The sequence below is a fragment of the Mesoplodon bidens genome (assembly GCF_964165515.1).
Source record: "Mesoplodon bidens genome assembly, chromosome: 15".
Classification (NCBI taxonomy): Eukaryota; Metazoa; Chordata; class Mammalia; order Artiodactyla; family Ziphiidae; genus Mesoplodon; species Mesoplodon bidens.
The window spans coordinates 86,427,526-86,437,542 of record NC_138171.1 but is presented as its reverse complement, the minus strand read 5'-3'; the positions used below and the strand labels follow the sequence as shown (position 1 = coordinate 86,437,542).

The following is a 10,017-nucleotide window of genomic DNA, read 5'->3' as shown; positions in this document are numbered from 1 at the left end:
AGCACCATCTGCTCAGGCATCTGCCTGCCTGAGGTGGCGCCTGCTAATTACCTTGGGGGTGGGTACAGGAAGAGGCCTGGGAACTCCCATTCTCCACCGCACCCCATCCCAGAGGGGCAAGGGGTAGGGCCCCAGGGCCCTGAGAACAAATGCGCCAGGCGAGAGTCTGGAACCCGGGCCAGACATTTACACAGTAAATCTTTATAGAGCACCTACTACGTTCCAGGCCCTGTTCTCCGCAGTTGACATTCAAGTGGAGGGAAAGGGACCACGAAGGGGTGCCATCGGGCAGAGGTAAGCGCTATGAAGAAAACGGGCCAGCGGGCAGAGTGAGCGCTAAGGGGGGACCAGTTATCCGCGGTGGTTGCCTAGGGCCTCCTTAGAGGGGGATGCGAAGGAGCTGAGGGCGGAGGGGAAGGAGGCAGCCGAGCGCAGAGCCGCCCCCAGCCGCGCTTCCGGAAGATGCTGCGGGCGGGAGACTCAGACTTGGATTTCGCCACGGGGAGCCCTTGGCCACTTCCTCGCCCCTCGTCCCTAACCCTCAACCCAGGCTGTCGGCGCACATTCCTGCCGCCCCTGCTCGTGCGGTGGGCTGGCCCAGTCCGTGGGAAGGGCCGGGGGTGGGAGCCGCCGTGTGCCGGGGAGGCGGGGCGGGGGCACAGCTGGGCCACATCTGGCCCGAGAGCAGAGGGACCAAATGGGACAGAAGGCGGCCTTTCATCCCGCGCGGGGAGGGGCGATCTCGGTTTCTTCTCGGGGCTCCACGGGGCGCCTGAGGATTTCGGGGAACCAATCCTCTGCCCTCCGACGTTGGGCAGAGACGAGGACATTAGCTCGGGGGCTAGAGATGGAATTTGGTAAGGTGCTTTCTCGCTGGAACCTCGTGTCCCTACCTGTGGCTCAGGTGGCTAAGCACCTCCTCCATATTAATAAAGGGTACTCTGGACCGAGCGGTCAGGTCCACCCAGGCACCAGCCCTGTTACAAGGCCTGCGCCGTCCCTAGGGCAGGAAGCCGGGCTCGGGGAGGGGAAGTGTGGAGCGAGGAAGGAAGGACGTCCCCCGCGGGACGACTGAGCCCGAAGTCCCTGTCCCAGAATCCCCCTCACAGCGCCGAGAGCGCGCCCCTCCGCATGTCAGACTCCGGGTATAGCTCCAGCCGGCGCTGGTCAGCCTGGGTTTCCCCTTCAGGGCCACTGGGGCGGGGCGGACCTACATCCCCACGCCGCCCCGCTGCCCGGGGGCGCGATCCGGGCGGGGCGGGGCGGGCCGGGGCGTGCACGTGCGGACCGGGGGCGGGAGCCCATGACGCCCGCTCGGCAGTTCCCAGACCCCCGCCGCGGCCCCACGTGGGCTCTGCAGAGCATCTGGGGCAACCTGGAGAGGCCCCGCCCCAGGGCCCGGGAGCCAGTGAGCTCGTGCTGAAGGCGGGGCCTCACGGAGGGCCCCGCCCTCGGGGGGCGGAGCCATGCTGGGGAGGTTTAAGAGCGCAGGGCGCGGGCGGTGCACTGCTGGACCTGCCGCGGGACCCCAGATCCTCGGCGCCGGAGTGAGGGGCAGGGCGCACCGGGCAGGGCGCGTGGGGCTGGGCGCACCGCGCGGCCGCCACCCCACCATGCTCAAGCGCTGCGGCCGCCGCCTGCTTCTGGCGCTGGCGGGCGCGCTGCTCGCCTGCCTGTTGGTGCTCACGGCCGACCCGCCGCCGCCCCCGGTGCCCGCTGAGCGCGGTCGGCGCGCGCTGCGCAGCCTGGCGGGCCCCTCGGGGGCGGCCCCAGCTCCCGGGCTGGAGGCGGCGGCGGCACCCGGGGTGCTAGTCCGCGAGGTGCACAGTCTGTCCGAGTACTTCAGCCTGCTGACCCGCTCTCGTAGAGACGCGGGCCCACCTCCCGGCAGCGTCCCCCGCCCCGCAGACGGCCATCCGCGGCCCCCGGCTGAGCCACTCACGCCGCACGACGTCTTCATCGCGGTCAAGACCACCAAAAAGTTTCACCGTGCGCGCCTCGACTTGCTGCTGGAGACGTGGATCTCGCGCCACAAGGAGATGGTGAGCCCCCGCAGCCTGGGCAAGTGGGCAGGGGAGAAGGTGCCCTCTTGTCCAGCTGGTGGCAGCATCCGATGGGCGCCAGGCTGCATCTCTGTACAGCCACTGGGAATATCAGGGGGTAGTGATGCCAGTCCACCCCCTTCCAGCCCAGTTTTCCTGGTGGGGCCACTCTCCCCATACGGTTGTGGAAGTGCGTGCTGGGGACCCATCCCCAGCCAACTTCCAGGGCCCTGGGTGGCCTGCACTGACCCTACACCAGCCACCAGTGCCTGGGGTTGGTGCCCTGTGATGCTTCTTGCCCCTCAAACACTGGAACTCATTAACGGGGCATTACTGTCCCCAAACCTCCCCAAGGCAGATTCTGCATGGGGCGTCACCCTGGGCTCATTCCCTCCCTGGGAAGAAGACTCTTTCTTTAGAGGTGGAGTGGGGGGTTAGGACCCCTGGGCACAGAGCCAGTCCCATCCCCATCCCAGTCTTTGCAATGGGACAAGTCACTGTAGAAAATATTCTGAAGTTGGGGGTGGGCGTTAGTGGGCCCTGGGGAGTCCGTCTCAAAAGAAAGAGAGCACTGGGTCTCAGAGTCTGTTCGGCGGTCCTCTCTCCACAGTGCAGAAGCCTCTGGAGCCTGGAGCCTTGTGCTCAGTGCATCCCAGCTGAGCATCGACTTCCTCCACACACATAATAAAGACACACCCCACTTTGAAAATCTCCCTCCAGGCTGCAGCAGGACGGCTGGGTTGGGGCAGGACGAGGGCAGAATGTGAGCCCTGCGGGGGTGGGGGGTGGATATCCCTGAGCTGGGAAACTCAAGGGACAAACTGGGTATCTGGGATGAGGGTGAAGGACCCTGGACCGGGCTGGGGGCTCAGAGAAGAGCCCACACTGCTTCCTCCCTGTTTCAGCCCTCGAGGTCTGGGGGCCTTCTGGCCTGGCTGAGCCCTGTTTGGGGGCAGGGCCATGGTGGGGTCCTGATGGGGCCTGGGGGGGCAGGGTCCTATCTGGTCCAAGCATGGGGAGGGGGCCCTGGGAACCCCATGGCAGCCTCCTGGGAACACAGCGTCCCTTTCCCAGGGGCTCAGCAGGCCGGCAGGAGGGGGCAGTGGGGGCTGCAGGTTTTGTTTGGCTGCTGGGCCGTTAGGATTCCCAGCGCCGGGCGGCTCTCACGCCGGCCGCTTGGGCAAGGTAACAAAGCCCCTTTCTCCAGTGGAGAAAGGCGTCCGGCCTCTTGTGTGCAGCTATGTGCTCCATGGGAACCGCCGCCGGCATGCTGGCCACTCAGGTTGCCTGGCGATGAGGGCCTGTGGGGTCCCCCACGTCCCTGAGTGACAGCCCTTGTGGGGCACCATCCCTGAGCCGGGCACCATCCCCCAGGACTCTGCTCCCTGCTGTGTGACCTTTGGCAGGGTTCAGCCCCCTCTGGGCTGCCACCAGCTCTGAGCACCCCTCGTCTTGGACTTGGGGGGCTTTCTCCAGCAGAGGGAATAGCGTCAGGGGGGTCTCAGGTACCAGTCCCAGCCAAGCTAGGTGACCTTGGGCAAGACCAAGGGCCTCTCTGACCCTCAGTCTCCTCATCTCTGAAACAGGGAAAGCATTGCCCTTCCAGTAGGTTGTCGTAAAAGAGGACTGGTAAAGCCTAGAGATGTAGGGAACGAGCCCGGGGAGTACTGGAGTCGGGGTGGAGGCCATCCCTCCCCTGGACCCTTTGCTCCCCACCCCCATTGAGGGGCCACTTGGGTTTCCTTCTCACCCCAGGGCCCCCACCCAGGAGAGGCCGAATCTGTCCCCAACAATGGGTTCATGTGTCACAGCAAGCAGGAACCCCTCTTACGGTGTCCTGTGGGGGAGGGGTCCTTGAAACTGTTTCAGCAGAGAGACCTCCTCTCCCAGCCCTGTGAGGGGTGATTCAGACCCAGTCTGATGGGGGAGACTCAAGGAAGTCAGGGCCGCAGCGGGGGAAACCCAGAGAGGCTGTGTGAGCTGAAAGTGGGCATCTGACCCGTGTTGGGGAGGGAGGGACTTCCTGGAGGAGGTGCCATGTGAGCTAGACTGAGAGAAGAAAATGCCCCGAAAGGGCAATTGGGCATCTTGAGCACAAACATGGGGGTGTGTGCAAGAAACTTCCAGCAATTGGAGTGACTTGGGTGGGGGTGGTCAGTAGAGACCACACTGTGACGGGCCTTGGAGTCCAGGATGAGGGGCTGGGCCTTTGGCCCGCACTTTCCTCCCCCATCCCTCCCGGAGTGGGCCAGGCTGCAGCGGCTGCCACCGCGGCAGCCACAATTGTTGGGGGGGGGAGCTTGGCATCCTGTGTTTCTTTGAATCGCAGCTCCAGGAACAATGCCGCTTCCTGTGGGTGTCCCCCCCGCCCACCCACAGCCAGCCCTGCGGCCTTGCTGCCCTGCTCTTCCTCCTCCAGCCCTGTCGTTTTTGGGGAAGTGGGGAGGGGTCTGGGCGGGGGGGCGGGAGGGATGTGTGTGTCTTGGTCCCTGGAAGGCATGGCTGGGGTGGACCAGCACCGCCTCTGCCCCGGGGTGTGACTGCAGACTTGGGGGGGGGCTGCCCCTCTCTGGGCCTCAGTTTCCCCACTTGTACACTCGGGTCGTAATGGTGCTCTCCTCCCAGGGCCATTAGGGAGATGAAAGAAGAGAAGGCGTCGGAGCACTCTGCTCTGGGCACCCGTGAGCTCTGGTTCCACCCATTGCACAGAGGGCGGAAACTGAGGCTCTGAGCAGTGCGTGAGGCCCGCGGCCGGGCAGCCTGTCCCCTCCCCTCCCCTCCTGATTGCTCTGATGTGGGGAGACCGGAGGCCCGGCACCCGCACACCCCACACCCCACGCCTCCAAGCACTCCCCTCTGAACAAAGGTGACTTTAATCTCCCCGTAGCCTTGGGCTGGGTTTTTAGGGCACCACCAAGCGCGCGGGAGAACAGGCCTCCCTTGATCTCATTAAGAAAGCATTTTCCTTTTAATCCAGTGGCGGCAACGGCGCGTCTGCACGGGCCGGCCTCGTCCTCCCACGGCATTCCTGGGCTGAGATGATGGCGGGGCGGGGGCGCTGGATGCGAGTCTGTGCGTGCGGGCTGCCCTGGGGTGTCTGCTCTGGAAGGGGGTGCGTGCGTGGAGAGGGTGTAGAAGGAGCCTGCCGCCCCCCTTAGCTCTCTCTAGGCCCCGCCAGCTTGTGACCTCACTGAGAGTGTGCTCGGGTCTGGGCTCAGGCTGGGCAAGGAGCTGGGGCTGCCAGTTGAGGGTGGGCACTGCAGGTGAGTCCTCCCAGGTCACTGGGTTTGTGCTGTATGCCAGGCCTGCACACGCCGGCCCCTCCCTTCCACCCGTTTGTACACAGAAGGAAACCGAGGCCTGGTGGGCACGGAGGTGGGGGGTCTCCGGCTGCCTGTGCTCCCAGCACCCTCCACCGGGCCTGGGCTTTGCACTCAGCCACGCCTGGGTGTGCTGGGCGGCACGCGTTGGGCGGGCCAGGCAGAGGAAAAGGAACATTCCTCCCCGTGTGCCGACGGGCCCAGGCGGGCGCTGGCAGCTCCTGGCCCCTCCCCGTTGGTCCCCCCCACCCCCGTCTTCCGCGGAGCGATCCTGTCAGGGGTGGCCCTGTGCTGGCACAGGTGGAGCCCTGATGTGGCCTTGAGCAAGGCGAGCAGCAGGTGGGGCTGCTAGGCTGCATGGATGCTGGGGGCACTGATTCCTGCGCTGGGGCACGAGAGGTTTCCCGCCTCAAAACCCTGCGGACCGCGTCTCCTCAGGACCCTGGAGGCTGCTTTGGCTCAGAGAAGGTGACCGCTGCACTGGCTGGTCACGCAGCCCGGGGTGCGAGGGAGGCCCCGGTATTGAGGGCCCAGCCCAGAGGACTGCAGGGCTGTGGCCACACCCCAGCCCGCCGGACCTTGTGCCCAGCCCGGCCCAGTTAACCAGGCCAGCTGTATGGTAATGGGCTGTGCGGCCACTCCCGCTTAACGCGGCCGAGTTCCCCTCACAGCGCGGCCCAGGACAAAGCTGGCGGACGATGCCTGGTGATTCATCCTCCCTCCGGGCCTTTTGTCCGCCAGTGCTTGGCGGCCGCCCAGCAGAGGCCTTTGTCCCCGACTGATTGAGACTTGGCTTCCCAAAGCGGACCTCCTCCGCCTGCCCCCCACCACCCTCCGCCCCTCCCACAGGCTGGGCACTGTGTCAGTAAGGGTGTGTGCCCCGCCAGGTGTGCAGGACAGGCCGGAGCCGGTTACCTGGCGGGTGGGCGGGGCACCGCACCTGGCTCGTGCCGGCGCAGCTGCCGGCTGACCTTGGGCCCAGCTGTCGAGGTAGGGGGTGGGTGGTAGGGGGTGGGGTCTTCCTGGGCCCCCAGCCCACTTCCACTCAGGGTAGGCACTTGAGCCCCACTCTGCATATGGGGAAGTTGAGGCTCAAAGGTGGGGCATGGGTGTGACTGAAGGATCCCTGTGAAGCCGCAGGGTGCCCAGCCCTGGACCCCACGGTGGCCGGGGGCCGGGGCACAGAGTTGCCTGTTCAAGGCCGTATTTCTCCCTGCAGACGTATATTTTCACGGACGGGGAAGATGAAGCCCTGGCCAGGCGCACGGGTGAGCCCTGGACGTGGGGAGGCATGGGGAGGCAAGGGGGGGCTCCCGCCCAGAGGAAACTCTCCCCTCTGGAGAGGCCACGGGCCTGGGAGGGCAGTTTACTCAAGGGGTTTGCTCAACGCTCCGCCCCACCACTCGCCCCCCCCCCGCCCAATTCTCATGCAAATGAGGCCCTTTCAGCACCCGGGGCCCTTTGAGCTGGTGTGGCAGCAACAGGTGGCTGGTGCTGGGAAAAAGCCGCCTGAATGGGCAGGGGCGGGGCGGGGCGGGGCCCCCAGGAGGGGGTTGGGCTGAGGGGTGAGATCGCCGGGCCTGGGTCCTGCTCGAGGGAGGGGTTGAGGGGGAGGCCACTGTGGGCACGGCTTGAACCCAGGGCACCCCGAGACAGACTGCCCCCCACCCTCTCTCGCTCTGCTCTCGCGGGGCCTGCTGTGTGACCCCGGGCCAGGCCGCCCTCGCTGAACCATCTTGGACCCACTCACAGCCCCTCCCCTTGTCCGCAGGCAACGTGGTCAATACTAACTGCTCAGCTGCCCACAGCCGCCAGGCGCTGTCCTGCAAGATGGCCGTGGAGTATGACCGCTTCATCGAGTCGGGGAGGAAGTGAGTGCCGGCCTTTGGCTGGGGCCCGGGGGCGTCCCCCCTCGGGCTCCGGCCCTGGCAGTGCCCCCCCCACGCCCCCCTGACGGCCCTGCCTCGCCCCAGGTGGTTCTGCCACGTGGATGACGACAACTACGTGAACGTGCGGGCCTTGCTGAGGCTGCTGGCCAGCTACCCGCACACGCAGGACATCTACCTCGGCAAGCCCAGCCTGGACAGGCCCATCCAGGCCACAGAGAGGGTCAGCCAGAGCAAGGTGGTGAGTGTCCCGCCTACACAGGCCTGCGCCGAGCGGGGCGGAGGCTGGAGGTGTCCCTGCAGCCAGCGGGGAGGGTCTGGGAGTCTCACCGTGTGCCCCTCCCGCAGCGTCCCGTCCACTTCTGGTTTGCCACCGGCGGGGCTGGCTTCTGCATCAGCCGAGGGCTGGCCCTGAAGATGAGCCCTTGGGCCAGGTGAGTGAGTGCCTTGGGGCACAGGCGAGGCTGCCCCAGATCCCAAGGTCCCCCCACTGGGGGCCTGGCTTGACTCATCTTCCCAGCACCAGTGTCCCCAACCTCACGTGTACTGGCAGGGTGAGTCGTCCCACCACTGCCCACGGCCACCAGGGTGGTCAGCACCCAGGTTGGGCAGGACCCCTTCCTGCGTCCGGTAACCCCCAACTCAGAGAATCATCTGGCTGGTATGGAGGAGGGGGCTGTCCTGGGGCTCAGGGAGGTGGGGAGCTGCCAGCGTGAGAGCCCATGAGGGACACAGGCCGGGCTGCGCCCTGCTCCACCGGGCATGTGCACCTCCTCCTTGGGCCCGGCCAGGTTGACGCTCTGCCTGGTGGGCTCCTGCCCAGCTCCCGCCTCGGCTCACTCCGGCCCTCCGGCCCTCCCACAGCGGAGGCCACTTCATGAGCACGGCCGAGCGGATCCGGCTGCCGGACGACTGCACCATCGGCTACATCGTGGAGGCTCTGCTGGGCGTGCCCCTCATCCGCAGCGGCCTCTTCCACTCCCACCTGGAGAACCTGCAGCAGGTCCCCACCTCCGAGCTCCATGAGCAGGTGAGCTGCCTAGCAGCCCAGGAAGGGATGGGGACGGAGGAGAGCAGCTGGGAGAGGAGGGAAGGGGCAGGGTGGGGTGGCATTGGCACCCCTCCCAGCGTCACTGTCCCTCCCCCTGCAGGTGACCTTGAGCTACGGCATGTTTGAAAACAAGCGGAATGCTGTCCACATTAAGGGCCCCTTCTCAGTGGAGGCCGACCCATCCAGGTGAGGAAACTGAGGCCCAGATGGGGGCGGGGCTCACCTAGGGTCCCTTGGGGTCTGCTGCAGCTAAGCAGCATGACAAAAGAGTACCCCCAGGAGCCTGCTTGGGTGGAAGAGGGCCCCCGGTGCTGTGAGCTCAGTACCCGCACCCCACACGGACGAGCCCCCCACTCTGTCCCCACAGGTTCCGCTCCATCCACTGCCACCTGTACCCGGACACACCCTGGTGTCCCCACACTGCCATCTTCTAGCAGCTACGGCTGAAACCCTGTCCCCGGGCACCCCTGGTATCCAAAGGGCCCGGGGACCCCTGTTGTGCCGCCCTGGCCTTGGCATTCGAGGCTCCCCCCAGGGCTGTGCGCGTGTGTGTACTGTGTGCCCATCCGTGTAGCAGACTGCTGGGCAGCTCTGCTCTGCTGAGGAGCAGGCAAGGCACCGCCTGTCTGTCTTTCCATGCTCCACCCCAGAAGGATTTGTAAGTCAGAGGTCACTCTGAGGGCAGGTTTATTATTATTCTGGGGTCTTTGGGCTGCATGGGGACCAGGGGCTGCTCTGCAGCGATGTGCAGGTGCCTTTACATTCCTGCTGAGCGCAGGCCCAGAGCTGCAGGCGCCTGCCCCCTGGGATCCCGGCTCCTCCTCAGAGCCCCCAGGACAACTCACCATGCTCAGTGCTGTGAGGAAGCTGGGTTTGGGGGGTGTGGCCCGAGTCCGCTCCTCCCACTGAGCTCTGGCCTGGGTACCTGGGTAGCAGCAGCACCATCCCGGGCAGGGGTCTCCCCCGCTCTCTTAGCCATCTTCCCTGTGTGACGGGGAGTCAGCTGAGGATCTTACCTCCTCTCCAAAGTAGAGAGAAAGTCGCCCATAGTGGGTGTGTCTGTAAATATTGTGACAGTATTTTTTACTGTGCTTGTTTTTCGAAAGGGGGTGGGTACAAAGTAGGGTGTTTTTGTCTGTGTTTTCAGGGGGTCGGGCAGGGTGCTATTTTATCTTTTCTGTGGATCAGAAAAAGCAGAAGCCAAACTTGGGGTAATCTTTGTTGTTAAAGCTGATGGAAATGTCTAACACTCTATGTATTTATATGTCGTGGTATCTGGCCTCTCCCTGCCCACCTTCTGCATAGAACCTGTCTCCTACCAGCCCAGCTCGGCGCACCTGACCAGTGAGGTGTGTTTTGTCTTCTGTTCTTCCTTCTGCAAAGACATAGCTAGGAAAGTGAATGATAAGGGAAAAGTTCTCAGGGAATTGAAGTGTGTTGCTATGGTGACGTCCTTTGCTTCGAATAAAGATGCTCTTTGGGGCAACCTGGGCATCCTGGTCTCGGCTGGAAGTTGGGCCTGAGCTGCAGGTTCATGGAAGCTGCACCAGGGGGGCTGGGGGCTTGTTTGCACTCGTGTGGGGGAGGTGTGTAGAGACCTCCAAGCCAACTATTGTGGGAAGGGAACGTGGGATCTAAATAGCAACTTCCAGGTACCTGAGAGGCGTGACCAGCCCAGGGCACCCTCGGACATAGGGGAGACCTCTGGATGTACAGTC

At 64.9% G+C, this 10,017-nt stretch overlaps 1 protein-coding gene across 3 annotated transcripts; it reads left to right on the top strand.

The window, feature by feature from the left end:
- The first annotated feature begins 1,522 nt into the window (after positions 1–1,522).
- Positions 1,523–9,787, top strand: LFNG (LFNG O-fucosylpeptide 3-beta-N-acetylglucosaminyltransferase). Of its 3 annotated transcripts, none has more exons than XR_014017668.1 (8): positions 1,523–2,042; positions 6,582–6,630; positions 7,134–7,233; positions 7,336–7,489; positions 7,597–7,682; positions 8,040–8,278; positions 8,400–8,485; positions 8,667–8,716. XR_014017668.1 is itself a non-coding variant. In XM_081257141.1 (8 exons), the coding sequence occupies exons 1-8, from the start codon at positions 1,614–1,616 to the stop codon at positions 8,731–8,733; spliced, it is 1,137 nt and encodes a 378-aa protein (XP_081113267.1). In that variant the 5' UTR covers positions 1,523–1,613; the 3' UTR covers positions 8,734–9,787. The 3 variants fall into 3 exon arrangements, 2 of the variants coding, with proteins under 2 accessions (XP_081113267.1, XP_081113268.1); XM_081257141.1 differs by having other exon boundaries at positions 8,113–8,278; positions 8,667–9,787; XM_081257142.1 differs by lacking the exons at positions 8,400–8,485; positions 8,667–8,716 and having other exon boundaries at positions 7,802–8,130.
- The last annotated feature ends 230 nt before the right edge of the window (positions 9,788–10,017 follow it).

What these genes read in the sequence shown, in the direction of transcription:
- LFNG (XM_081257141.1), top strand. Translation starts at nt 1,614, where the DNA reads ATGCTCAAGCGCTGCGGCCGCCGCCTGCTTCTGGCGCTGGCGGGCGCG. An exon ending in GGGTCAGCCAGAGCAAGGTG is followed by an intron (nt 7,490 to 7,596) that starts GTGAGTGTCCCG and finishes CCCCTCCCGCAG; the next exon opens with CGTCCCGTCCACTTCTGGTT. An exon ending in GTGGAGGCCGACCCATCCAG is followed by an intron (nt 8,486 to 8,666) that starts GTGAGGAAACTG and finishes CTGTCCCCACAG; the next exon opens with GTTCCGCTCCATCCACTGCC.